This window comes from Acanthochromis polyacanthus, chromosome 17 (assembly GCF_021347895.1).
Source record: "Acanthochromis polyacanthus isolate Apoly-LR-REF ecotype Palm Island chromosome 17, KAUST_Apoly_ChrSc, whole genome shotgun sequence".
NCBI classification, from domain to species: Eukaryota; Metazoa; Chordata; class Actinopteri; family Pomacentridae; genus Acanthochromis; species Acanthochromis polyacanthus.
In genome coordinates this window covers 23,628,792-23,656,088 of record NC_067129.1, presented here as the reverse complement: position 1 = coordinate 23,656,088, position 27,297 = coordinate 23,628,792, and the positions used below count along the sequence as shown (strand labels likewise).

General features: G+C 40.3%; 1 protein-coding gene across 9 annotated transcripts in view; it reads left to right on the top strand.

Moving 5' to 3' along the window:
• Positions 1–3,251: 3,251 nt before the first annotated feature.
• Positions 3,252–27,297, top strand: part of LOC110954081 (BBX high mobility group box domain containing) — a 35,819-nt gene continuing 11,773 nt past the window's right edge. For 2 of the 9 annotated variants that reach the window (XM_051937435.1, XM_022198386.2), the window contains exons 1-10: positions 5,260–5,391; positions 6,740–6,816; positions 18,893–19,064; positions 19,190–19,444; positions 19,917–20,118; positions 20,201–20,268; positions 20,452–20,526; positions 22,048–22,128; positions 25,393–25,458; positions 25,926–26,781. In XM_051937435.1, the coding sequence (XP_051793395.1) occupies positions 18,906–19,064; positions 19,190–19,444; positions 19,917–20,118; positions 20,201–20,268; positions 20,452–20,526; positions 22,048–22,128; positions 25,393–25,458; positions 25,926–26,781 (1,762 nt within the window). In that variant the 5' untranslated portion in view covers positions 5,260–5,391; positions 6,740–6,816; positions 18,893–18,905. Of the gene's footprint in view, positions 3,364–5,259; positions 5,392–5,833; positions 6,250–6,739; positions 6,817–18,892; positions 19,065–19,186; positions 19,445–19,916; positions 20,119–20,200; positions 20,269–20,451; positions 20,527–22,047; positions 22,129–25,392; positions 25,459–25,925; positions 26,782–27,297 lie in introns of those variants that run through there. The other 7 variants (XM_022198387.2, XM_022198382.2, XM_022198383.2 and 4 more) reach the window with 6 other exon arrangements.

Here is a 27,297-nt window from a genome sequence, read left to right as displayed (position 1 = left end):
CCACATATTGTGTGAGCATGAGAGAGGAAACAACTGAGTGATTGTTGGTACTTGGTGATAGTTAACTCACAAAAGCAAACTTGAAGAATATGAGCACTAAAAGCTTTCCGAAAAAGAAAAGGGATGAAAGCTGCAAGGTACAGGCATAGAGGAGTCGTAGGAAGAGTTGTCTCCTGTAGGATCAGCTGTCATTGGACCAAACATGGACAGTGGCTGATATCACTTTTTAATTTGGGATACTGTGTCATGAGACTTTATGGGGGGTGAATTTTTCCCCCTCACCTGGCCTTACATCTCTTTGAATAGTCAGTTGCCCAAATTACTAATAATTTAAGTGTATCTTTAATAATTAAAATGAGTATTAATAGCCTATAACATGTACCAGTCTCTCTCCAGCTTGAAGCTGAAACTGGCAGCTCTGATTTAGCTCAGTGGTTCTCAGAGGTTTGGGATGACCTTGCTTGACTTAGAGTACAGTTGTTTTTAAAATATATATATATATATTCATTTTACTCTGAAATAACTTCTTTTCAGGCTAAAAGCTTAAGATTTCTGGGCTGTCCTGAGAACCCACTGTTTCAAGATCCCAATAAGACCTCTGGATTCATAACTGGTGCTTTTTAAAATTCTAATTAGCTGAATACATTGTGTCAGACAGTGCTGTTGATGTTGTGTTTAAATTACACAATTATGTTTCAGTTTTACACCCCTTGTACCCAAAGTAGAGAGTCAGTGACATTGGAGATTCTCACTGAAGCCATCAAAACTATCTATGAGGAAACAAAAAAGTGTGAAATAAGTCAAAACATGTTTTATATTTTAGATTCTTCAAAATAGCCATCCTTTGCTTTGATGACTGCTTTGGCATTCTCTCCATGAGCTTCATGAGGTACTCACCTGAAATGGTTTTCCAGCAGTCTTGAAGGAGTTCCCAGAGATGCTGAGCACTTGTTGGTCCTTTTGTCTTCACTCTGCGGTCCATCTCATCCCAAACCATCTGGATTGGGTTTAGATCAGGTGACTGTTGAGGCCGGGTCATCTGATGCAGCACTCCATCACTCTCCTTCTTGGTTTAATAGTCCTTACACAGCCTGGAGGTGTGTTTGGGGTCATTGTCCTGCTGAAAAATAAATGATGGTCCAACTAAATGCAAACTGAATGGATGGCATGTCACCTTTTCTGTGCTGCACAAACATACGGCAGGTGGAACCAGAGACCTCAAATTTGGACTCATCAGACCAAAGCACAGATTTCCACTTGTCTAATGTCCATTCCTTGTGTTTCTTGGCCCAAATAAATCTCCTCTGCTTGCTGATTTTCCTTAGCAGTGGTTTCTTAGCGGTTTTTTGACCACAAAGGCCTGATTGGTCAGTCTCCTCTGAACAGTTGATGTAGAGATGTGTCTGCTACTCGAACTCTGTGTGGCATTTATCTGGGCTCTAATCTAAGGTGCTGTTAACTTGCCATTTCTGAGGCTGGTGACTCACATGAACTTATCCTCAGCAGCAGAGGTGACACTTGGCCTTCCTTTCCTGGGCGGTCCTCATGTGAGCCAGTTTCATCGTAGCACTTGATGGTCTTTGTGACTGCACTTGGGGATACATTCAAAATTTTTGCAATTTTCCAGACTGACTGACCTTCAGTTCTTAAAGTAATGATGGGCTGTTGTTTCTCTTTGCTTGGCTGATTGATTTTTGCCATAATATGGATTCCAACAGTTGTCAAATAGGGCTGTCAACTGTGTACCAATCTGACTTCTGCACAACACAACCCTATTAAGAAGGCAAGAAATTCCACAAATGAACCTTGACAAGGCATACCGGTGAGCTGAAAATCATTTCAGGTGACTACGTCATGAAGGTCAATGAGAGAAGGCCAAGAGTTTCCATCCATCCATCCATTCTCTATACACCGCTTTATCCTCATTAGGGTCGCGGGGGGTGCTGGAGCCTATCCCAGCTGACTCGGGCGAAGGCAGGGGACACCCTGGACAGGTCGCCAGTCTGTCGCAGGGCTACATATACAGACGTACAATCACACCTACGGGCAATTTAGAGTAACCAATTAACCTCAGCCTATTTTTGGACTGTGGGAGGAAGCCGGAGTACCTGGAGAAAACCCATGCATGCACAGAGAGAACATGCAAACTCCATGCAGAAAGATCCCAGGCCCACCCCAGGATTTGAACCGGGATCTTCTTGCTGCAAGGCGAAAGTGCTAACCACTACGTCGCTGTGCAGCCCCGGCCAAGAGTTTGCAAAGCAATAGTCAAAGCAAAAGGTGGCTACTTTGGAGAATATAAAATACAAAACATATTTAGAGTTATTTCACAACTGATTGTTTGCTACATAATTGCATATATCTTGCTTCATAGTTTTGATGTCTTCAGTATGTATCTACAATGTTGTAATAAAAATGAAGAAAAAAACATTGAATGAGAAGATGTGTTCAAACTTTTGACTAATAGTCTACATATTATATATTTCTTCGTCTATCTTTCTACGTTTATCAGAGAACCTCTATGCAACCTGCGACTGAAAAGCACTAGATGTGGTGTGAACCAGCTGATTTACACTGACACTCGACTTTGGGTACAAGGGGTGAACAACTTAAATTGTGTATTTTAATTAAACTGATAAATACAGATTCCACTTCCAGTGTTGTGAATCATGAAATATAACCTGATTGTACAGTATGCCAAACAAAATCTACATTAATGGCACTATCTGCACACAGTCTATTCAGCTAATTAGAATTTTAAAAAAAACACCAGTTATGAATCCAGAGCTCTTGTTAGGATCTTGAAACAGTGGGTTCTCAGCTCATATCTTATTGTACATCTTATCTCATCTTATAAATCTCTCTATCTGTATGTATTTATTTCCAACACCCTTCCGCCATCAGTGTGTGAATGTGTGTGCGAATGGGTAAATGTGACATATCATGTAAAGCGCTTTGGATAAAAGCGCTATATAAATACAACCATTTACCATTCTCAACAATGCATGTATGTGATTAAAATTACAGGATAAAAAACGGCAGGGTTAGTATAGCTCTACTGCCTAATAGTCCGGACACACAGTAAGTTTGTTTCACTTGGATGTTTTGTGTTCTTAATGCCTTATTCTCCAACACGTGTCCTGAACATTACATTTGAGGACTTTACACAGCTCTCCAGACACTACAATATAACGGCTGCTCTCATTGGTGAAGCCGGCCCGTCCATCAGGAGGAGCGTCCACTCACGTACAGCATTGCATGACAGAGGTGGATATTTTCAATGTGTACAGTGTGCTGCAAAACTGTTGATAATTTCTCGGCTAAAGCTGTTTAAGCGGCCACGTCCGTCGCTGCTGCTCACAGGTACGTACCGTTAAACTGCCGGTAAACACTTCACCTGCGCTTCCGATCAGTTGTGGCGCTCACAAACACCCAGGAAGCTGGTGGAAAGTAGTCACTGAGCTGAAATAGGTTGTAACAGCGGCGAGTCGTTATCGGGGGGATTGTGATGCACCTTTTTAGACAACCTCTGTCAGTCGGACGCCGCGGAAAGATAAAGTTGAGTGAGGGATGGTGTTGGCGAGCACAGGCCAGCCCTGGCACTTTGCAAACCGGGGGAGGGGAGGGATATAGCGGAGATGAGAATCTTCTCCCACCTCGAGGAAATCGAAAGTGATTTCTGTGACATTGTGTGACTGAACAAGTCTGTGTTTTTAGCAGAATTGCCGCACTACGATGTTATTTTTGTGTGTTAAAGTTGTTTGTTGTGTCGCCCTCGCCGATAGAAACATTCATCATCTGGTCGAGTGCTGCGTTTCTGTACCATTGTAAAGCTGCACACAAAAACACACAGCTGTTCCGGTTAAGAGTACAAAATAAAAGTTTTGACCTACTGCATGCAAATAGTTTGTCTTCGGGTATGATGACCCTCCAGCACTTTTCCCTCTTGACCGTTTTCATTTTAGATGTTCATTTTAGGCCTCACTAATCCTTAGAAAGTATTGAAATCATTTCATTGGTATTTGGAAATCAGAAGGAATGGATTTGAGGTAAGGTGATGTATAAATCTAACAGAAAAACAGCATCTTATGTGTATATCATTTAAAAAAATATGCATATACAAACTTTTCATTACTGTAAACACAAGAGTCATGTGGAGTCATTTATTAGCTTAATAAAAAAAACTTTTGCAATGTGAGAATATATATAGGACTTTGAGGAAGACGTTTGGCCCTTTAGTTCTAAATATGACAAGTGATATTTTGGCCTGTCTGTGGTTATAATATTACCACTACATTTGTTATCATAAATGCTACATGCTTTGCTCATACCTATAAAATCTTCATCTGTGTTGGCATATTTTATCTCAATTTTTGTTTTTCTTTGCTGATCAAGTTTTCTTTCACCTTTTATGTTGTTGAGTTAAGTTGCTAAAGGATGATAAATAAGAGAACTGTTAATTAGTCTGTTCAGGGGGCAGAGGCTTGGCGGAGATATGTGACTTATCAGCGTTGGTTTGTCTGTCTTTTCACAACAGTACTCAAAAACAGATCAATGGATTTGGATGAAATTTTCAGAGAAGGTCAGAAATGACACAAGGACCAAGTGGTGAGATTTTTACTTCACTTGTAGTCATAGTTACAGTGACGCGGTGACGCTATCTTGCAATGATACAATAATCTTTAACAAATCCGTGGATTCAGACTATAAACCGCATCACTGCCAAAATCTAATCACTTGGTCCTTGTGTCATCTCTGACCTTCCCTGAAAATGTCATCCAAATCCATTAGTCACGTTTTTGAGTATTGCTGCGAACAGACAAACTTACGCCAATCGTCACATAACTCTGCTGCGTTCCTTGGTGGAGTAATAAAATGGAATAAAAAATTGTACTATTGATGTGTAAGCTGAGCCAATGAAGCCTCTGATAGTTTATTGCCTATTACTGGAGAATATGTAGCAGAAATTTGTAAAAGGGAAGGTGTATTTTTGCAGAAATTTTGAAGCCCAAATATCTTTTATTTCTAGAATGACCCAGGTTTACTTCAAAAGAATATTTTTATTATTATTATTAATATAAACACTGCATTAAAATACATTTGAGTTGACCTCCTGAGAAGATGTTTTGAAGTCTAATAAATGTATAGTAAGCACCACTGGAAGTGTCTCGACAAAAACCTCCAAAATCATTGGTGGCAGAGTTTCCAAGAAGTGTGTATTTCAGACATTTGTCAACACTTCCGGTTTTCGTGCGTCCTGTTTGTCGCTACTTGACGCAAGCCGCTGTGAGTACAGTCAGTGCTGAACTGTTATGATGTGTCAATAAGTTAAAAAGGTGGACAGCACCAATGATGAGAGGGCCCCCCCGGTACTTGAACAGGACATTAGAGGTATGTTCGGACATTAAGGAAGCCTTCATGACAGAGAACTTGTGCTAGTGTCGATTTGTCGTTCAGACCCGGTCGCTATTTTGTCAGCCTCTCAGTCAGTCACTGAAAAATTGTTAATATCGCTGCTTTGGACATGATGTCCGCCTGCTGGCTTTTCCCTCTGAACGTGTTTGTTTCTTATCGACATTTCATCGACAATCAGGCCGATCGGCGGCATGTTCTCGTCACTGTTACTGAGCTGCGTGAACATTTCTTCCCTCCTGTTTGAAATCGCCGTCTAAAATAAATGGCAAAGCAACTGTTTCTCAGAGAGCTGGTGTGACTCCCCCCCTTCCTACCCGCATCAAGTACACAGCCACAGACCTGCGTTGTGTTTTAAACGAGCAGCCACAACAGCACAAACCTCTATTTCCATCTGTTCACTCAATGAGTATTTTGTCAGCAGAAGGCTGTGTCGGAGAAGCTCGTGTGTTTCGGAAAGCGTTCCCTGTGAAAACTGTGACACGTCCAGTTAGCAGGCAGTGGAGCTAGCAAGCTAACTAGCTACTTTTATTCCCAGTAACACTGCTAGGAAATGGAGCTACTGCTCTGCAAAACATCACCCACAGATGCATGTGCCCCGGCAGAAAATCCTCACTTTAATTAACCTCCGTGAACGTTTTCTGCCCCCCTCGGAGTGTGAGACATTTCGGCGACGTTGTCATCGGAGAGTTTGACAGGAGTGAAATATCCCCACTACTGTACTGTACTTGGGCTTTTCTCGTCCAAACCGAAGCAAGATGGACTCTCATTCGGCTCGTCTGTCTTGTCAGGGCTCACATCGACATTTTGCACGGAGATGAAAATGTGTGCTTAGAGGTAGGAAGACGTCGTTTATTCGCACACCACGTCCATTTAGTGCTTCTGTACCGAAGCTCAAGACTTCACTCCCGACACTCGGTCCGATCAGGCATCAGCAGTTTTACCTGAGAGCTAAACCTCTGCGCAACCAAACAGTCCCTGCTGCTACTGCTGTGCCTGCTTCGTTTAGGGCTGTTGAATGTTGTATGAAATGCATCCAGTGGTCGCACAGGGTGTTTTTTGTTTTTTGTTTGGCCTACGTGTTTTGGGTTTGGTCACAAGGGCGGATCGACTGCACGACTGAAGTGATCAGTTATCGGATCAGACAAAATGTCCCACCGTGGTCTGAAGCTGATGTGCCATCTAACTCACTAATGCTCTGCTCTCGGGGCTCCAGCTTTTTTGCACACATATTTCCCTGCAGCCGAGCTCATGTTGTCGCAAAAAGAAATGTTGCAGAGATGCCAGTTGTAACGCCTGACTGAGAGCAGTGTCTTGTATTTTATAGGTCATCGTCATTGCATGACAAAGGCTGTGGCAGATTCATCTCCATCACTCATACAGCATTTCCATAGTTTTTCTTGAGTAAGTATCCTTGTTTTCCACTTCATACAGAGAAACGCCGCCGTCTGCCGTGGCTGAGGAACACCTCACTGAATTATTCATTGATTGATTGCTAATTTCATTTGTGCCATGTTTACTAGACATCAAAAGAGGGGGGAAAAAGTGCAGACATGCCTAGAAATAAAGTGCAATCAATGCTAAATTGTTACAGCTGTTTATGTGCATGTAAAGTATTAAAATGTACTAATAATTAAAAAAAAAACAGAGCTAAAGTTGAATAGGTGCATCAAAGTGAAAAGTGGCATTGAGCAATTTGACTTCAGCTGACTTGGTAACATTTCAGCAGCTTTATGATGGTGCCTTAACCCTCAGCTGCAGTGGCAGTTCTAGACAGATTTTACTGTGGGGGTAAAGGTGGGGCTAGTGTTCAATCACAGGGGTACATTAAAAATGGTTTTTGGCTTAGTTTTGTATGCTGACAAAGCTAAGCTCTTGCTATATGGATGCGAAACGTGTACAATATCAAATAATATGCAGAAGAGACTCCAGGCAATGGAAGTGTGGTTCCTACGAAGAATGCTAAAGATATTGTGAGTAGAAAGAGTAACCAATGAAGAGGTGCTCACGAGAGCAAATGTGAAAAGAACAATGCGGGCAACCATCAAATTGAGAAAAATTAAATTCCTAGCACATGTGATTAGGAGGAATATACAGAGAATCTTGCAATAACAGGTAAAATAGAAGGGAAGAAAAAAGGATGACAGAGAATGACATATATTGACAACATCAAAGATTGGACAAATACATTGAATTCCAACACTGTACTACATGCAACGTATGGCAGAGAAGAGTGAAAAGGCATGGTCGTCACTGCGATTACGCAAGACATCTAAGCAGAAGACATTAAAAACAACAATGATATTTAAGCAATAAAAACTTCAATTTTACTTTATATTAAAATCAAACAAACTTTTTTTCCAAAAAAAATTCATCAGCAATGATGTTATCAGGGCCAGATGTTGAAATGTGTAACATAAGTCACATTTGAAATCAATCACATGCAACAAAAGTGGTTTGGTTTCCTGTCATTCAGAATCCACTATCACTTCAGCAACAGGATCCGGCAGTAGTGCTGTCTGGCAAAGTGGTCCTCAAATATGTTAAAATCAAAGGCCTTGGCCTGTCTAGATTCTATACTCAGTTCTATACTCAGGAGCCGTACATCATTCCTGGACTTGCTAATATCTATGGGAAGATGCACAGTAAACATAGTTTACAAGTACAGTTATATGTTTATTTATTAAATGCACCTTGAATAAAGTCTCCACGGGCGCAAAAAACACTCTGCGCGCGTGGCAATGTCTCCGCACGCGAGGAGCCTCTTACGCGCGTGGAGACATTGCTACTCGTCCGTGTATGGTGCCATAATTATCCGTGGAGCTCTGATTTACGCGTGCGGGCAGAAGACTTTTGACCCTTTGTGGGCGGATACCAGTGCTCGCCACAATCTCCCTATGATTGGCTGTCTGCGACAGCAAGAACTCACCCCCCACGTGGGCACAGTCGGCTGGCGCCCCTTTGATGTTGCTGCCACTGTTCTGCAGCTCCGCCGAACACACACAGAACCGAGCCCGGATCTCCAACTGCCGGTGGGTGAGTGTCTCCACGTATTTCTGGCTCTAAATGGGGGGGGGGCTGTCAGCCTTTAGTACAGCGATTAGACGTTAGTTAGCTCCATTGCTAACGGCAGTTACCCAGGTGGACTGACCGGAATCGGCCCAGAAGCCCAGCGTGTCTACTCCAGTGATTCTGACAGGGAGTTTAAGAGTGATTCTATAATTAGGGGTACATTTCAAGTCCATGAGGTGTAGACACGCTGGGCTACTGGGCCGATTCTGATCAGTCCACCTGGGTAACTGCCGTTAGCAATGGAGCTAACTTCGTTGTACTAAAGGCTGACAGCCCCGCAATGGAGCACTGAGACCTCCCGTTAAGGGGCAGAAATATGTGGAGACACTCACCCACCGGCAGTTGGAGATCCGGGCTCGGTTCTGTGTGTGTTCGGCGGTACTGCAGAACAGCGGCAGCAGCATCAAAGGGGCTCCAGCCGACTGTGTCATTTCCTCTCTTGTATACAGTGGCATCCCACGTGGGGGGGTGAGTTCTTGCTGTCGCAGACAGCCAATCATAGGGAGGTTGTGGCGAGCACTGGTATCTGCCCACAAAGGGTCAAAAGTCTTCTCCCTGTGCGCGTAAATCAGAGCTCCACGGATAATTATGGCACCATACACTGACGAGTAGCAATGTCTCCACGCGCATAAGAGGCTCCTCGCGTGCGGAGACATTGCCACGTGCGCGCAGAGTGTTTTTTGCGCCCGTGGAGACTTTTTTCCCGCTCGCGCGGGGTACGTGTTTTGCGCGCGCGCGACTTTTGACCCAAATTTGACGCCATATGCGTCGCTCTGTATCATCTCTAAAACGTAGAGCCACATTAGTTTTATTTGGAAAGGGGCACTGGGGTCAAAGTGGGTCAAAAAATACTTCGTGAGGTCGTTTTCTTGCAATATCTTTATAATGAAAAGTTATTTCATATTCCAGCTATTCCTCAAAAACATGTTTTTGATATCATTCCATTTAAATCTTTAAATTGCCTTTTATACTTTTACAGAAATTGTAATGTTTGTATTACTGACCCATGCTCTTTATCGCTGACAATATCATACAAGAGGTGATGAAGTATGCAAACTTGGAGGGGCTTAGAGCAGCAACAGCTGGAGGAAAAATGTGGAAATATGTTGAAAAATGGATGTTGACATTCTTCTGTATTCTTCTTTTTCAATCATCACAATGTTCAAAATGTGTTCTAAAGGGGAAAAAAATATAGTTCAGACATGAAATCATTCTTGTGTGGACCGAAATATAATACAAACAATAATCCAAATGATTATTCCTGACCAAAATGACAAAAAAAAACAACCCACATTGATTCTTATACGAGTCATTTTTGACCCACTTATGGAAGAGTGTAGGGTCCAGTCACTCATACATCTAAGGGTTAAAACAAGTCAAACAATAGAATACGCTTTTGTCCAGTCCAAGACAGTTTGAGAGTGCAACAGTTGTAAGATAATAGCAGACCCAATTCTTCTATAGTTTCTTGTAATAATTTCTGAAAGTTTTCAAATCTCCTGATCTTAATGCAAACACGAGCTCGGAAATGTAATAACATGACAGAATCAAGGAAATGTACACAATAGAATTTGTGTAGTGTTACTTACTGTAAATGTCAAACAACTCGCATCACCTCTCAATGTCTTCATTGTTTCTAAATTGACAAGTAGAGTGCTCTTATGAACGATCAGAAACAAATACTTTGAAAAGACCATCCTGAAAATACAAGCCACAAAATAGCAACATAGTGCAACAGCACGTCACTGCTACAAAACTTACACCTGTGATTTCTAATTAGCCTAATGGCATGGACATGGTGATAGAATGATCAGTGAACCACTGAACTTTCTCAGTTTAGGACCTGTGAGTTGTGTCTATCAGCGTAATGGTTCCAAACGGAACATAATTTGCCAGAGGATTGGGAAAATCTGGTTGCAAAGCTTCTACTAAGATGAATAAGGATACAGGAAGATCAAAGACCAATGAAAAATCTGTGAAACACATTTACAACAGTAATCAGGAGGTATAGAATGAGTCCTAGTATCACTCTTATTTTATTTCTTTGGACGGGACACTGCGTATTAATAAACATGCAATCTCATAATAGTTTTTACAAGGTTGCAGTAAATACGCCAGATTTAGCACAAAGCTATTTTCCATCCGTTGTCCCACACATTAAAGAAAAAATACAACAGAGGTGCAGTGGCTGTTCTCCTAAAATGACACCATAGAGAGTGCGATACTTGCACAGTCTACCTCTTACACACAGATAGGCTGTTGCTATAGACTTCTCACAGTGATTTTTAATATAAATCAAAGTTACTGTGACAGCTCAGACAGTGTGAAGGACATTGCATGTTCAAAACAAGAAAAGCACATGGAGAGCACAGTACTCTGCCAAGGTTCCTCAGTCATCGTGTAATTTCTGACGGATAAGTCCGCATCGGTGGATTTGTAGTAGGATCTCAATCATGTGATCATCAGCAGCTGATGTAGTGTTCACTTGTAGTCATAGTTACAGTGACACCGTACAGCTATCTGGCAATGATATGGAAATCCTTAACAAGTCAGTGGATACAGACTAAATCCGCATCACTGCCAAAATCTGATCAGGTGATCCTTGTGTCATTTCTGACCTTCCCTGAAAATTTCATCCAAATCGGTTGGTCAATTTTTTGAGTAATGTTGCTAACAGACAGACAAATCATCATATGATCATCACATATCTCCGCCTCGTTCCTTGGCGGAATAAAAACTGCTTGCTCTTCAACACAAAATTGCAAGATGATACTTTGCTGAAGAACAAGAAGCCTGATGAATACTGGAGGCAAATTGCTTAGATGAGATCAAGATAACTTTGTTTGACTCAGCATAGGTCCAACATGTTGGCCATGAACCCAGCCAGAACTACCACAATGAGTGCATAGTCCTTACATTGAAGGGTGGAGAAGGAAGTGTGATGATATGGGACTGCAAGAGTGCAACATTTGTTGTGGAGATAACACCATAAATGCCTGTGGTCATACCAAGATACTAATAAGATACTTTTCAGTCTTTAGAAACTTGGGAGAAGAGGAACTATGTAGTGAAGGATTGAGTCTGTTGTCAAAAATATGCACTACCATTCAAAAGTTTGGGGTCACCCAGGCAATTGATTGGCTTGATTGGCTCAACTTGCACATCAATGGTACAATTCTTATTCCATGTTTTATTTGTTGCTTGCTAACCCTACTCTAATCACAGCTAATCCATGCTATTATTTGCTTTTTCTCAGGAGTCGATATTTAGCTAGCTGTTACTGTTGCCCAAGAGGAGAAAGTTACTGATGGAAAAAGTGAAAAGAATTTGCCTTATTCTGATAATATGCATGACAGGGTTGCGTGAGGTAGAATGAGACATTCAATCAAAGCTGACAATGTTATGAAAATATGAAAAATAGAAGAGAGGACATCCTTTTGCTCTACCCATTCTTTTGGAAATCTGTTTGATCTCATCTCATTCACTGTTTTCTTCTTCTGCTAGCTAAAAAAGGTTATGCTAACAGGGTTGTTGTGGGACACACATTCCATGCACAGTAATTATTATTTAAAATATTGTATTAATTTAAAAAATGTTACCACAATTGCGAGACATCAATGATAAAAATACTACCAAAAACGGAGATTAATATTTCATTTTAACTATTTTATTTGAGATTCAATTTGTTCATCTGGCAGGTGGGACAACAGAGAAATTCCATTTTAAGGGGAACTCACTCAAGACTTATTTGGTATTTTACTAAATATTTTCAAGCATTCTTTTCTCTTAGTTTTTTTTAGATTTGGTCTCAGGACAAATAAATTTACAGAACAACTGCATGTTTTAGTATTTTGTACATGAATTATTTGAAATTTGATGCGTGGGATGTAAAATTTCCTACAATTCAGGAATGACCCATAAGTTTCACATGTAATCCAATGGACCCCACACGTGTGGTCCTTTGGGTTCCACGGGGTTATGTGTATGTGTTTCACATAGGAATATAGAGGGGTTCCAAATGTAATGCTACTGAGCATCTGTAGAGAGACCTGAAGATGGCATTTCACAGACACCTTGTATCTCATCTGAGCTTGGAAAGATCTGTATGTAACACTGAATCATGGGTCAGAATACTTTTATATACAAAAGACATCAGTTTTTGACTTTTATTTTCATTTTCAACTTATCTACACTACCAGTCAAAAATTTGGACACACCTTATTTAATGGTTTTTCTTTATTTTCATGACTATTTACATTGTAGATTCTCACTGAAAGCATCAAAACTATGAATGAACACGTGGAATTTTGTAGGAAACAAAAAAGTGTGAAATAAGTCAAAGTGTGTTTTATATTTTAGATGCTTCAAAATAGCCACTCTTTGCTTTGATTACTTCTTTGCACACTCTTGCAATATGAGATTACATCTATCAAATGAATTTTTTCTTAACTTAATCACAAATCAATGAAATTAAATCAAACATTTTCAAAATAGGGCTGCCCAGTGGCTCTGTTAGTTAACAGTAGCAATGTTGCCTTACTAGAAGCTAGAAGATTCGAGTCTGGGTTTGGGGTCTTTCTGCATGGACTTTGCATGTTCTCCCTGTGGGTTTTCTCCAGGTTCTCCGGCTTCCTCCTACAGTCCAGAAGCATACTAAAGTTAATTGGTGATTCTAAATTGTCCGCAGGTGTGAATGTGAGTGTAATTGTCTGTCTCTATATGTAGCCCTGTGATAGACTAGTGACCTGTCCAGGGTGTCCCCTGCCTTCACCCTAAGTCAGCTGGGATAGACTCCAGCTCCCCCGTGACCCTAGTGAGGATGAAGCAGTGGATGGATAGATGGATGGATGGACATCCAAAGGCATTGCTCCATTGCTTAATTTTCTTCCAACTCTTAGGAATTTTTCTTCCCAAATTGAATCCAGCCTGTCAGTATAATTTTGACTCCTTGCTACTCCATTTTTGGATAACAGAGCAGACATTTCCTCCTAAAACCTCTGCTGCTAGCAATAGTGAATATGTCTTTTGGAGTCCAGTTGAAATTGTGGCTTGTTTTCCTTCCCTTTGTTTAACTTTTGCATCACCAGAGGTCTTCCAATCATTCCTTCTAAGACAGTGATCCAGCAAGATTGCTTTCAGTTTAAGAAACCAGGCAGCTGACACTTTTCCAGTTTGAGAAGGTTGTCATGAGATAATCATTGGCAGAAAGTGAACTTTTAACAGCAAAAATCACAAAGATGTCCTTTCTAAACTCTCGATCTTCACAATCCAAGATGATAATTCTAATGACATTTGTTAGCACCTCTTTCTCAGACATCCACAGAAACATGAAACCCTCCATATCAACTGGGTTCTTCAGAAAATCAAATACCTTCAATTCCTCTGGATGTAGTTTCAGCTAGGTTGTCTTCACATCTAGGAAACGGCTTGAAACCTCTCTTCTGGCCAAGATCGTATTTACCACAAATGTTTGGAAACGTGTGTTTTCATTACTGATGTACTTTAAAACTGAACTTCTGTCTGTCCAACACACAAAGTTATCAACCTGAAGTAGAAGCTTTGGCTTTCGCATCGCATCTAGTTTGGCATCTACTCTTGGCAGCTAAGATACAACTGTGAGCTCACTGTGACTTCAGTGATTCCACTCTGGCCTTACCCAACAGGAAAGTGTCAAGAATATTGTTTTTGCAGCTCTTCAACCTGATATCCATATCTATCTTTACTAGCGTCGGCTATACTTGGCTTTGTATGAGCTTCCCAAAATCCTTTGGCTCTATGCATCTGTTCTCCGTTAGTGATGCCAGCAACTCAGTCTTTCTCAACCAACCTTTCCACTGGTTCAACATGTCCAGTGGCATGACTTCATCCCACCCTCAACTTGTCCTGCAGAGGTCTTGCTGCATCAGTTTGGCAGACAAGATGACTGGTGCCACAATTCCCAGTGGATCGTGCATAGAGCTAGTTAAAAAGAACTTTTTCACTTCCATTTTGAACCGAGGAGTAAGGAGTCTAACTCAACACTCCAAATTAGACCCAAATGTCTCTCAGTAGGAAGACTATCTTCATCCAGATTCATCTTCTTTACATTCTTGGCCCACTGCCCTTCAGTGATAGTCTGCAGTATCACTCGACTGTTGCTATTGCAGTTCTCCGAAACAACCTCACCTCTTTTACAGAAACCACTGAGATTGTTACTCAACTGATTGTTTAGCATGAGCTCCAAGCTAGAAGCCAAAAATTCTGTTCACCCTATCAGAGTCTCAAGATGTTCTCAAGGACCACTGATGACCCACCCCAACACTGTTCTAATAGTGTATGGGCGCTCTCCATGGCTATTGATAATTTCACATGATTCCAATTTCTTTGGTTCCTATCAACAAATCAACATCAGGCTCTAAGCTGGCATTATGAACTTCTGACAAACATGGTGAAAGCGAATCTTCTCTCTGTGCTTTTCATACTGAAGCCGTTGGCATTCTGTACCAGGTGATCATGGGAGCGGCAATGACACAACAAATGCTTCACTTTCTTTAATCTGTAAGTCTCAGGTTTATTAACAGAATCCAATGATGTTACCATAGTAGCTAAAGTACTTCCTTTCATTCTGCTCTTTGAATGTCATATAAACTTGTGAGAATCTCCTAAGTCTACCTTTGTATTCCAAAAATGCTTACAGAATAATTTATCACATACTTCTCCAGGACTGCAGCCACAGTGTGAAAGGAGTTCTGTTACTTGTGGATTCTATAATTTCATGAACCATCACCCTTAACTGTTCTCTTAGCTAGAAAAGAAATTTTCAACCAATAATTTTCATATTGGTTGGCATGTCCAGCTGCTGCATGTAATGAAGTTTTTCCACTGCATTCAAACGTCTGTGAAAGTATAAAGCATAAGCTTGTAGGACTTTGAGAGCTTCTGCTCTTATTGCAGAACCTATGCAATAAGATACTAAAACCTTACCTCTTTATGCAGTAGCGTTAAGAACATTTCCACAATGTTCCTAAAGAAGATCCTTTGCCACAATTTGAAGCTGTGTCTGGAGTCATATGCTGGCAGATATGAACTAATTCCTGTGTCTGCTTTCTTGTGAACTTTTCCAAATAATATAAGCAATCAGCTTTGCTAGCTTTGTTCTTTACTCTTTGTTCAAATGCTCTAATGATGACTTTACATTGTAATGGATGTTTTTCAAGAATGGGAACGTCACATGCTGGCAGAGATATGAAAATGATGTTGCAGAACAAGGGCTGCAGTTACTTGTGCTATGTCACATGTGACAATGACGGCATCACCATGGGAAATTTGAACATTTTGTTGCGGATTTATGTGTTGCCTTTTATTTAAATTTGCCCAAGCAGTCATTGCTGCAGACTGTAAACCTTGTGATATTTCCTGATCTTTTGATCATATGCACCAACATATTGCTTTGATAGAGCAGCAGACTGCCTTTCAGTTTGTTTTGGTTAATATCCATTCCTGGCTGTCCGCTCTGTCACAGTTACCAATCTCTTAGATGTTTTGGTTTCCATGCAGTGGGCTCATATTCCTTTGCCTTTGGGTTAAGAGCATGAAATGGTGCCAATTTTCTCCTTTCCTTGTCAGAATAAGAGTTCATGCCATCTGACACATGAAAGGAACCTTGTCCTTCTAAAGAATGCTAAACCACCAATTTAGCAGTGAATAATGCTAGCTCAGTTTCTAGCTCAAGCTTTTCCTCTCTCCTCCTTATCTCTTGCTCCTGTTCTGCCATGGCGACACACTATTGGAAAAGCAGGGCCTAATGTATGTGTAAGGGACTTGATCCTCCTCAGGAACCTTCCCCAGAGACTAGGAACCTTTGGAAGAACATGGTATACACACGTGGACAAAATTGTTGGTACCCCTCAGTTAAAGAAGGAAAAACCCACAATTCTCACTGAAATCACTTGAAACTCACAAAAGTAACAATAAATAAAAATTTATTGAAAATTAAATCATCAAAAACAGCCATTACTTTTGAATTGTTGATTAACATAATTATTAAAAAAAACAAACTAATGAAACAGGCCTGGACAAAAATGATGGTACCTCTATAAAAGATTGAAAACGATTTGACCAGAGTGACATGATTAACTCAGGTGTGTCATTTAATTGACATCACAGGTGTTTCCAAACTCATAATCAGTCAGTCTGCCTATTTAAAGGGAGACAAGTAGTCACCCTGCTGTTTGGTGAAAAGGTGTGTACCACACTGAACATGGACAACAGAAAGCGAAGGAGAGAATTGTCCCAGGACATCCGAAAAAAATGATAGACAAACATCTTAAAGGTAAAGGCTATAAGACCATCTCTAAACAGCTTGAAGTTCCTGTGACAACAGTGGCTCATATTATTCAGAAGTTCAAGACCCACGGGACAGTAGCCAACCTCCCTGGACGTGGCCGCAAGAGGAAAATTGATGACAAATTGAAGAGACGGATCGTTGGAATTGTATCCAAAGAGCCCAGAGCAACCTCCAAAGAAATTAAAGGTGAACTCCAAGGCCAAGGTACATCAGTGTCAGATCGCACCATTCGTCGTCGTTTGAGCCAAAGTGGACTTCATGGGAGACGACCAAGGAGGACACCACTGCTGAAAAAAACTCATAAAAAAGCGAGACTGGAATTTGCAAAAATGCATGTTGACAAGCCACAAAGCTTCTGGGAGAATGTCCTTTGGACAGATGAGACCAAACTGGAGCTTTTTGGTAAGGCACATCAACTCTATGTTCATAGACTCAAAAACCAAGCATACGAAGAAAAGAACACTGTCCCTACGGTGAAACATGGAGGAGGCTCAGTAATGTTTTGGGGCTGCTTTGCTGCATCTGGCACAGGGTGTCTTGAAAGTGTGCAAGGTAGGATGAAATCTGAAGACTATCAAGGCATTCTGGAGAGAAATGTGCTGCCTAGTGTCAGAAAGCTTGGTCTCAGTCGCAGGTCATGGGTCTTCCAACAGGACAACGATCCAAAACACACAGCCAAAAACACCCAAGAATGGCTGAGAGAAAAGCGTTGGACTATTCTAAAGTGGCCTTCTATGAGCCCAGATCTGAATCCCATTGAACATATGTGGAAGGAGCTGAAACATGCCATTTGGAGAAGACACCCATCAAACCTGAGACAACTGGAGCTGTTTGCTCATGAGGAGTGGGCCAAAATACCTGTTGACAGCTGCAGAACGCTCATTGACAAATACAGAAATCGTTTAATTGCAGTGATTGCCTCAAAAGGTTGTGCAACAAAATATTAAGTTATGGGTACCATCATTTTTGTCCAGCCCTATTTCATTAGTTTGTTTTTTAAAATAATTATGTTAATCAACAATTCCAAAGTGATGGCTGATTTTGATTATTTAATTTTCAATAAATTTTTATTTATTGTTACTTTTGTGAGTTTCAAGTGATTTCAGTGAGAATTGTGGGTTTTTCCTTCTTTAACTGAGGGTTACCAACAATTTTGTCCACGTGTGTATTTTCACTGCATGGACCGATGTCTAAATTAAATTCCAAGGTACTTTTCAAAAGAACAGGAGTTTTGGGGGTGGAGCACTGAACATTTCTGATTGATCGAGTACTCATACAGTAATTTTTAATAATTTGTTGCTGTGTGTGTGTGTACATGTGTGTGTGTGTGTGTGTGTGTGTATATATATATATATATATATATAGGGTCAGGCATATGGGTTCTGTAAAGCGTCTTGAGACGATTTGACTGTAATTGACGCTATATAAATAAAATTGAATTGAATTGAATTGAATATATATATAGTATATTTCTTGTTCTTTGTGTTTTGGCACATCGTGGAGTCACCCAAGAAAGCCTATGATAGGTCTGCTGACAACCAAGTACTGCGTTGGCACATGAAAAAATGACATACAAAAACAGCTCTCACTTTTTCGTTAGACCAAATGCACTTCAGGTGGAAACACAGCTATAGCAACACTGAGGCCATGTAAGGCACAACACATTGCTTGTAGTCACACTTTACTACTTGTGCCACCACCTGTCTTGTACTGCTTTTTCATAAAACCTCGATTTAGTATTCAGTAACTATAACGAAGGTAAAAAAAAATCTTAAAAATACAGAGACAGTACATACAGACACAGTCTGGTCCAATCTATGCAGAGAATTGTAAAAGATTCAAAAAAATGAAGTCTTGAACAGTCACAGTGAAAATTCAGTTTCATTCAAAATAAGATTATAAATATTTATATCAACTTTAATGCCTTCTTGCAAACCAGCTTGAAGTCATCCAGTGTTCTGCCCTGGTCATGCATGTGACTAGTAAACACAGCATGCAATTAATGATACCTGATGCTTTCCCCATGCAGGTTTTGCACAAACATGGTCTTAGAGTGTGCCCAACCCCTTGCTCTTGTCTTAGGTGCGGTAGTACCATGAAGGGTGGAGGAAGAGGCAAGGAGCCACCTGTTGCAGGGGAGGTCACTGGCAAACGGCCCAAACGCAAATGCCTGCAATGGCACCCACTTCTCTCCAAAAAGGCGTTGGATTTCTCCGAGGAGGAAGAAGAAGAAGATGAAGAGGAACTTGAGAAGGTGATTGACAGTAATTTAATCATGATCAAAAAATGATCCACCAATCTGTTGGTTTATCACATAAATTGGACAGAAAACATTGCACATCATTGCACTACACAGTTTATCATTTTTTTCATCAGCAGCCAGTGATGTGCAGTCAGGACCAGGATTCGCAGGTGCAGTGTGGAAGCACAACAGAGGAACTGGAGGAGGACCCCAGTGAGCAGCGTGCACGCCGACCTATGAATGCTTTCCTCCTCTTTTGCAAACGTCACCGTTCCCTGGTCCGACAGGAACACCCTCGCTTGGACAACCGTGGGGCCACCAAGATCCTGGCTGACTGGTGGGCAGTGCTGGAGCCCAAAGAGAAGCAGAAATACACTGACATGGCCAAGGAGGTGAGACTGTTGTACTTATGCCTCCTTACTGTTATTATTTCTAGCTTTCCCTGCTACAAAAAAACCTTCAGTGTTGCTGAAGTTACTAAATGTAAAGTAAAGCACCAAGTCGTGGGTTATCTTGTAGAGCTTTGGTAATGTTGTATCAGTTGTATAGGCAGCAGTAAAACGGGGAGGGGTTTCACAGCCAAAGTGAAAAGACAGTTGGTGGGTTGTTTGCTTTTGTCACTAGGCCACTGTCAAATCTGATCAAATCACACCCACACAGTCCTGATAAAGAAGATTAGCTAAGTTTTTAACAATTAATTTCTTAATCAGTAATACCTAAGAAAGAACTTCTAAACTTTAACTTTGATTTCTGCTAATTACTAATCAGTGCTTATTGTTACAGAGAAATATTCTGATTAAATGGTTTTCACAAGGGGCCTACAGGATTTAATTGTAACCACATCAATTTTGTATGTTTTTCCAGTACAAGGATGCCTTTATGAAGGCAAATCCGGGCTACAAGTGGTGTCCCACCACCAGCAAACCAGTTAAAAGCCCTTCCTGTCAGTCAGTCAGCAATCCTCGCAAAAAAGTTTGGTCCTTCTCTTGCAACTCATCCAAGGACTCCACTGCCAAAAAAGTGCCCAAAACTGACAGCATGCCACAGTTAAACTTTGCCATGGCAGGTGCGTATAGTAAAGATCGTTACTGCAGCATAATATGATAAAGTGTTGAACTGCTTTTGTAACTTATGTCATTCATTGTCAGATCCTACAAAAATGGGAGGCCTTAGCATGTTGCTGTTAGCTGGGGAACATGCCCTCACAAACAGAGAGGTAAGTAATTGTTAGAAACCACTGATGGATGCATCCATGTGAGCTGCAAATGTACGCAGAAGGTGGCCTGAAAGAGTAATCCCTGATTTGTTTTCTTTGTTTGGAGCAGAAACAAATATTTGTGCTTTGTACATTATGTTATGTTTTTGAATTTCAAGTGTCTATTGTTGTTTACTTCTCTAGATCCCTTCAAGCACTAAACCTAGTTTACCTGACACAGGCAGTGAAGGGAACTCCTTTCCAGAGGACAAGGAAGAGGTATGTTCTGAGACCATATCCCTCTATTCCACATTCAGAGTAGATTTTTTGTCAAATAGACGAGGTAGTATGTCTCTCTGAAGTATGGGACTTATGTACTCTGACTAAACTTGTCAAAAATTTTAAGAATCACCGACGTTGAAGATTCAGATCATTACCGCAAATCAATCAACAACAAGAAAAGCAGTCGGAGAGCGCAGTACTCCGCCGGGGTTGTTCATTCCCCGTATGGCATTGTTAGAAATGCATTTTTTTTTAGAAATGCGGCATTTGTTTGTTATTTATGATCAAAAATGACGGCAACATAGAATGTGGTCATTTTATATGGATGCACTCACAAACAAAATGACCTTGTGCTTAGTACAGGCGCATGTTATACATGTGTATGTTATGTACGGATACCAAATAACGTCACCTAAATACAGTTGTGCTCATGAGTTTACATACCCTGGCAGAATTTGTAAAATTTGCTCCATTCTTTAATGAAAACATGAATGATCAGAGCAAATACAATTGCATGACAATAAATAGCTTTGTCTGAACACCAGCCCTAAATGAAAGAAAAATGTTTCCATTAACAAACATATTTGCTAAAAAATAAAGGACAATATTTCGCAAATTTGGCCAGGGTATGTAAACTTATGAGCACAACTGTATGTAGTGGGTGGCAGGAATTGATGGGACTCGGAAACATCCCCGCAATTTAGTCATCTGTTCGTTGTATCATTTCCAACAGATAAATCACGATAAATCTGCAGCAGTGGATTTATAGTAGGATCGAAATTGTCAGCAGGCAGCAGGCAGCTGGCGTAGTGTTCACTTGTTGTCATAGTGACAGTGATGCCATGGCTTTATCTCGTGATGATACAGAAATCTTTAACATGTCTGTGGATCCAGAATATAATGTGCATCACTGCCAAAATCTAATCACTCGGTTCTTCTGTCATTTCTGACCTTCCCAAAAAATTCCATCCAAATCTGTCAATCCATTTTTGAGTAATGTTGCACACAGACAGACAGACAGACCGACCAACGCCTATCATCACATAACTGCAGTGCATTCCTTGGCGGAGTAAATATTACTATATGCATAACTTTAGATCAAATTGTCCAGGTGGATATTGATGTGGTAAAACTCGAACCACCTTTACCAACTAGACCATTAATATTAAACTTATACTTAGGACTCGTGCACATTAGATTTTGTGAAAAAGACAAAAAGGATGTGGAGGGTAGATGGGAGCAAGAGGGACAGTTAAATGTGTCACATGCTAACTATCTAAATATGGTACCTAACTGAATATCAACACTGTTTCTCTGGAATCACAGACTCTACCTTCAGTGCGCTAATAAATTAACTAAAGTTAACCTTTTGTCTTCATCTGAAATGAACCATTCTACGTGAGTGCTGTTGATTCCTTTGATGAATGTAGGATATTTTGATCCCCCTAATTAAGATGTTTTATTTAAAGCCTTACCACACAACTGACTTGTTTTTGCTCGTGCCATTTTAATCTTCAGATGTTGTCTGGAACAATACCAAACAGAGTGCCTGGCACTACTGAAAGCAGGGTCAAGTCTGCTCTTTCTCCAATGGCAGAGGTAGGACTTGAATTACAGATGTACCAATTATCATATCTGAGTTGTTTATATGCAAAGCTTAGGTACTGTGTGTTTTTCCAGCAGGACAATATCTGTGTAACCATTTCTGTCCCCTCCTTTGGCCAGAATGTCAGTATTGTTTACAAGGCATCACATTATCTAACTGGAATCGTCATGACATTTGTAGAGCCACTGTTAGGGTTACTTTACTAACATGCTTTCAAAAGATGAGAAAACACTAACACTTGGGGGCCATACCACAAAATTTAGGCCTCCTTGCTATTATCATTTCTAACTCTCTCACAAATGGCACCAAAGTTAGTAAAAGTAAAATAAAACACCAAGCTCCTGGACTGTCTTGCAGAACTCTGGTAATGTGTCTGTAAAAAATTAGGTTTCATGGCTGAAAAAACCCGAAGTTGGTGGATTGTTTGCTTACATCTCTAGACCACTGTCAAATCTGATCAAATCACACCCGCACAGTCCTGATGATGAAGATTAGCTAGCAGATAATTTTTCATGAAGTTTGTTGAGTCACTATCAGTGTTATTTTACTAACATGCTTTCAAAAGATGAGGAAACACTAACACTAGGGGCTATATAACAAAATTTAAACATAACTTAGTGTTATAACTTCGTATCACAATCATCAGGCAGCTGACATATTGTTCACTTGTTGTCATAGTTGCAGTGACGCCATGCCGCTATCTTGCAACGATGTGGAAATCTTTAACAAATCTGTGGATCCAGACTGTAATCTGCATCACTGCCAAAATCTAATCAGTTAGTCCTCGTGCAGGGTTTCTGCAGGGCATTAAAAAGCATCAATAGTCATTAGATTGATTTTGTGAAAATTAAAGCCTTAAATGGCATTAAAAATCATTACGTTGGATTCTCAGTGGCAACAAAAATTCTTTCTGCCGTTTTCAAGAAAAATATTTGATAATAATGATGTATAATTATAGACTGCGATTCATCAGATATGTGCATCTGCATAAACATGCCGAAGCATTGCGATAACTGCTCCGGCCTGTCGGTTACAATTGATAAAAATTGCATTTTTGGAAAGTGGAGGAGAACTGAGAAATGGGGAAATGCAAATTCCGGCAAAAATGGCAAGAAAACATAGAATTAAAGAATTACTGCAGCCTGTGGGTGGTCAGGGGGAGTTTCCTGATTCAGAAATAATGAAATGAGGGGACAGTTTTCATCCAAAAAATGATCTTTTACAGAAAAACAAACCCGTTTAATTTGTTGAGTTCATGGTCATGGCATTAAAATTTTTTTACAGTATAACATTAAAATAGCATTAAAAATCAATAAATTTGACTGTCTGATTTCTGCAGAAACGCTGTCGTGTTATTTCTGACCTTCCCTGAAAATGTCGTCAAAATGTGTTGGTCTGTTTTTGAGTAATATTGCTAACAGACAAACCAACACCGAACATCACGTACACTGAGCTTCAAAAGTTTTGGGTCACTTAGAAATGTCCTTTTGTTTGAAAGAAAAGCATTTTTTTCAGTGACGATAACATTAAATGAATCAGAAATACAGTCCAGACATTGTTAATGTGGTAAATGACTATTCTAACTGGAAACGTCTGATTTTTAATAGAATATCTACATAGAGATACAGAGGAACATTTCCAGCAACCATCACTCCTGTGTTCTAATGCTACATTGTGTTAGCTAATGCTGTTGAAAGGCTCATTGATGATTATAAAACCCTTGTGCAATTATGTTAGTACATGAATAAAAGTGTGAGTTTTAATGGAAAACATGAAACTGCCTGGGTGACCCTAAACTTTTGAACGGTAGTGTAACTCCGCTGTGTTCCTTAGTGGAGTAATAAAATATATTTTTTTAAATCTTTTTTTTTTTCAGTTTTATCAGGCATTGACTAATTTTCTTTACTTAGTTCTCAACAGTCTGATACTATTTGTGACTGTATGTGTTTCACATAGTCATGATATTTATTATCAGACAATACAACAAAGAATCCTCATTATATAGTCCAGCCATGTAAGCCACAGCTGCTACAAACTACAGTTTCTGTGGTAGTTTTGTCATTATATTGTGTCTAATTGTTTTTTACCCTGTTGAAATTCACTTGATGTCGATATAACCACAAGTATTCATTCATAGTTCTGAAAATGTCTCTTGTAATATACCAGCTCCACTTGTTTCACAAGAACATTCTCATAGCTGGAGAGGCAAAATAGCCAGTTAGTCAACAACTTTATGACCGCAGTATATGAGGCCAGTATTAAGCTCAATGAAGCCAGGTAACCTAGAGCAAGCCCCATGAAGTTAAGCCTACCTCAAGGCACAAGCTCTAGGTTTAGTTGTACCTGCAATACCAGTGAATATTGTGAAATTTCTCCTTAAAAGTGTGACTGTTCATTAAAAAATTCCAAGGCTGTGCACACTGTGAGTGCACGGAGCATGTGCACAGAGCGTGCATGTCAGTGGGAGCAGTAAATGTCATGAGTCCGGATGCCACAGGATACCGTGCTGTCAACAGTGGGGCTTTGCTTAGTCATTATTTATGATAATTGTGTTGTTGTGACTGAAAAACCTGTGTGTAAAGGCCTTTCTATGACCAGATGCACAGTGCATTGGAGCACTCACTTTCCATTTCGTCGCAGTTGAGGCTGTTTCCTCTGAAAGTTCTATCTCAGACACCTCAGGCTGATGTTACAGGACAACTACAGTGCTCGACATCATTACTCATGATAGTTACTGCTCACACATGCACTTGCAGGCAGTTTATGTATACCAAGCAAGTGCACTGTACAAAGTTCTGCAACTTTTTGATCAACCCTCATATACACTAGCGTTCAAAAATTTGAGGTCACCCAAACAATTTCATGTTTTCATGAGAACTCATACTTTTATTCATGTCCTCACATAATTTCACAAGGGTTTTATATCACCAGTTAGCCTTTCAACACCGTTGGCTAACAAAATGTAGCATTAGAGCACAGGAGTGATGGTTTCTGGAAATGTTCCTCTGTACCCCAATGGAGATATTCCATTAAAAATCACCCGTTTCCAGCTAGAATAGTCATTTACCACATTAACAATGTCTACACTGTATTTCTGATGCATTTAATGTTAGCTTCATTAAAAAAAATACTTTTCTTTCAAACAGAAGGACATTTCTAAGTGACCCCAAACCTTTGAACGGTAGCATATGCGTTTGGCTGAATAGTAACAATATCTTATAACACAACAGTTGACAACAGTTACTATGTCTTCACAGTCGTCGTCATCTCTGGCACCTGAAGGAAAACCGTGCAGACAGTCTGCACTCTTTCAGCTAGCTGAGGTAAAACACTGAACACTTTTGCTGTATTGCATATTTGGTGATGTATTTCAACTTTATTTAGAAATTAGTGAGAATGCTAATCTACAAAAGCATTCAATTTGCCTGGTTGCATCAACATTGTTACAAAGTAACATTATTGATCTATAGAAACGAAAAATTGTAAAAACGAGACAATGATGACAATGAGTGTTTGTGTGTGAGCCTGTTGCAAGAGCAGACTAGAGAAGAAAATAACAAGCAGTGATGTTTTCTTACTTTTATCGATGCAAAGTCTTAAATGTACACTTATTAGCTTCTTCCATTTGTATCTACAGCAGTAAAATGTATAAATCAAAAAGTAACGTGTATAATGTAATGTGTGGAATGAGACATAACCATTATTTAATTGTTATCATTAGCAGCATAGATTGCTATAACTCTGTAGTTATTTGATTAACATTGTTTTTTGTGTGTGTGTGTTTGGTTAGATGTGTTTAGCATCTGAAGCCGGAAAAATGGACACAGTTGTATCTCAGCCAGAGGACAGCTCCTCTACAGCCTCTATCCAGCAAACTACCATCAAGCCAGAGGTCAAGGAGGAGAGAGCAGACACCAACAACTGTCCTCCCTCCCCACAAGCATCAGCCCTCCTACCTTCACTCTCTTTTGTCACTTCTACCTCCACTGATGTCATTCCCCCACAAATCAGCAGCCAAAATCCATGTGTCAAAAAGAAGAGCAAGAAAAAAGACGTGGCCAAATCAAATGAAGATGATGCGATGCCTTGTTCAGCAAAGAAGATAATCAAGAACTGTGACAATTCAGAATCAAACTTGGATAGTGTCTTCAGTACAATTGAGGCCGTGGCCAAAGGGGCCTGGATGGGCACAGAGGAAGATCCCAAGAAGAAGATGCAGGGCAGTCTTAGTGATGGAAACTCTGGTTTACCCAAAAAGAAAAGTAGGCCCAAAGCCAAGACCTTTATCAAAGAGAAAGAGGAGGAGATGGATGACAGCAGTGGGCAGTGTGGGCAGTACAGCTCCTCTGAGGTGGAGATGAAGGAAGAGATTACAGTTTGTCCCAAGACCGAAGCAGAAGAAGCAAATATAGAAAGCACAGACCTCCAGGGTCACATGGCAGAATCCGATTTCTCCCCTTGCAGCCACTCACCCGTTAAACTCAAAGAGGAGGACAGGGGGAAGGAGAGGGTGAGTGATGCAACCTCCGAGTCCAACGCAGAAAACCGTGGCTCCAGGAAATCAGAGCGGAGCTGTAAAGGCGCCTTGTATAAAACTCTTGTCTCCGAGGGCATGCTGGCATCGCTGAGAGCCAATATTGACCGAGGTACTTTGATTCCAGAGCAAACTGATTAATCCATGCAGACTACACAATCTAAGCTGTGAATGTTATGTAGATGATGAATACTAATGAATTAGAGTCAGATCCGTAAATATTTGGACCTGAAGAGTAACCTGGACATAATCATAAATCAAGTTGTCATTTTTAATATTTCGTTGACAATCCTTTGTAGTCAACTACAGCCTGAAGTTTGAAACCAATAGAAGCGCCACACTTGAAATGAACTCTAGACCTTTTATCTGTTCCTTGTAAATGAAATAATGAGTGAATAACACACGGCTGGCCACAGAACAGCTGAACAGGCAATTGTCCAGTTACTTTTGGTCCCTCATAAAGGTGGAGTACACATGTATAAAATGTGTTGTAATTCCTCCACCTTTCATCTGATTTGAATGTAAATACCCTCAAATTAAAGCTGAAAGTCTACACTTAAAGCACACCTTGACTGCTGCATTTTAAATCTGTTGTGGTAGTGTACAGAGCCGAAATGATGAAAATTGT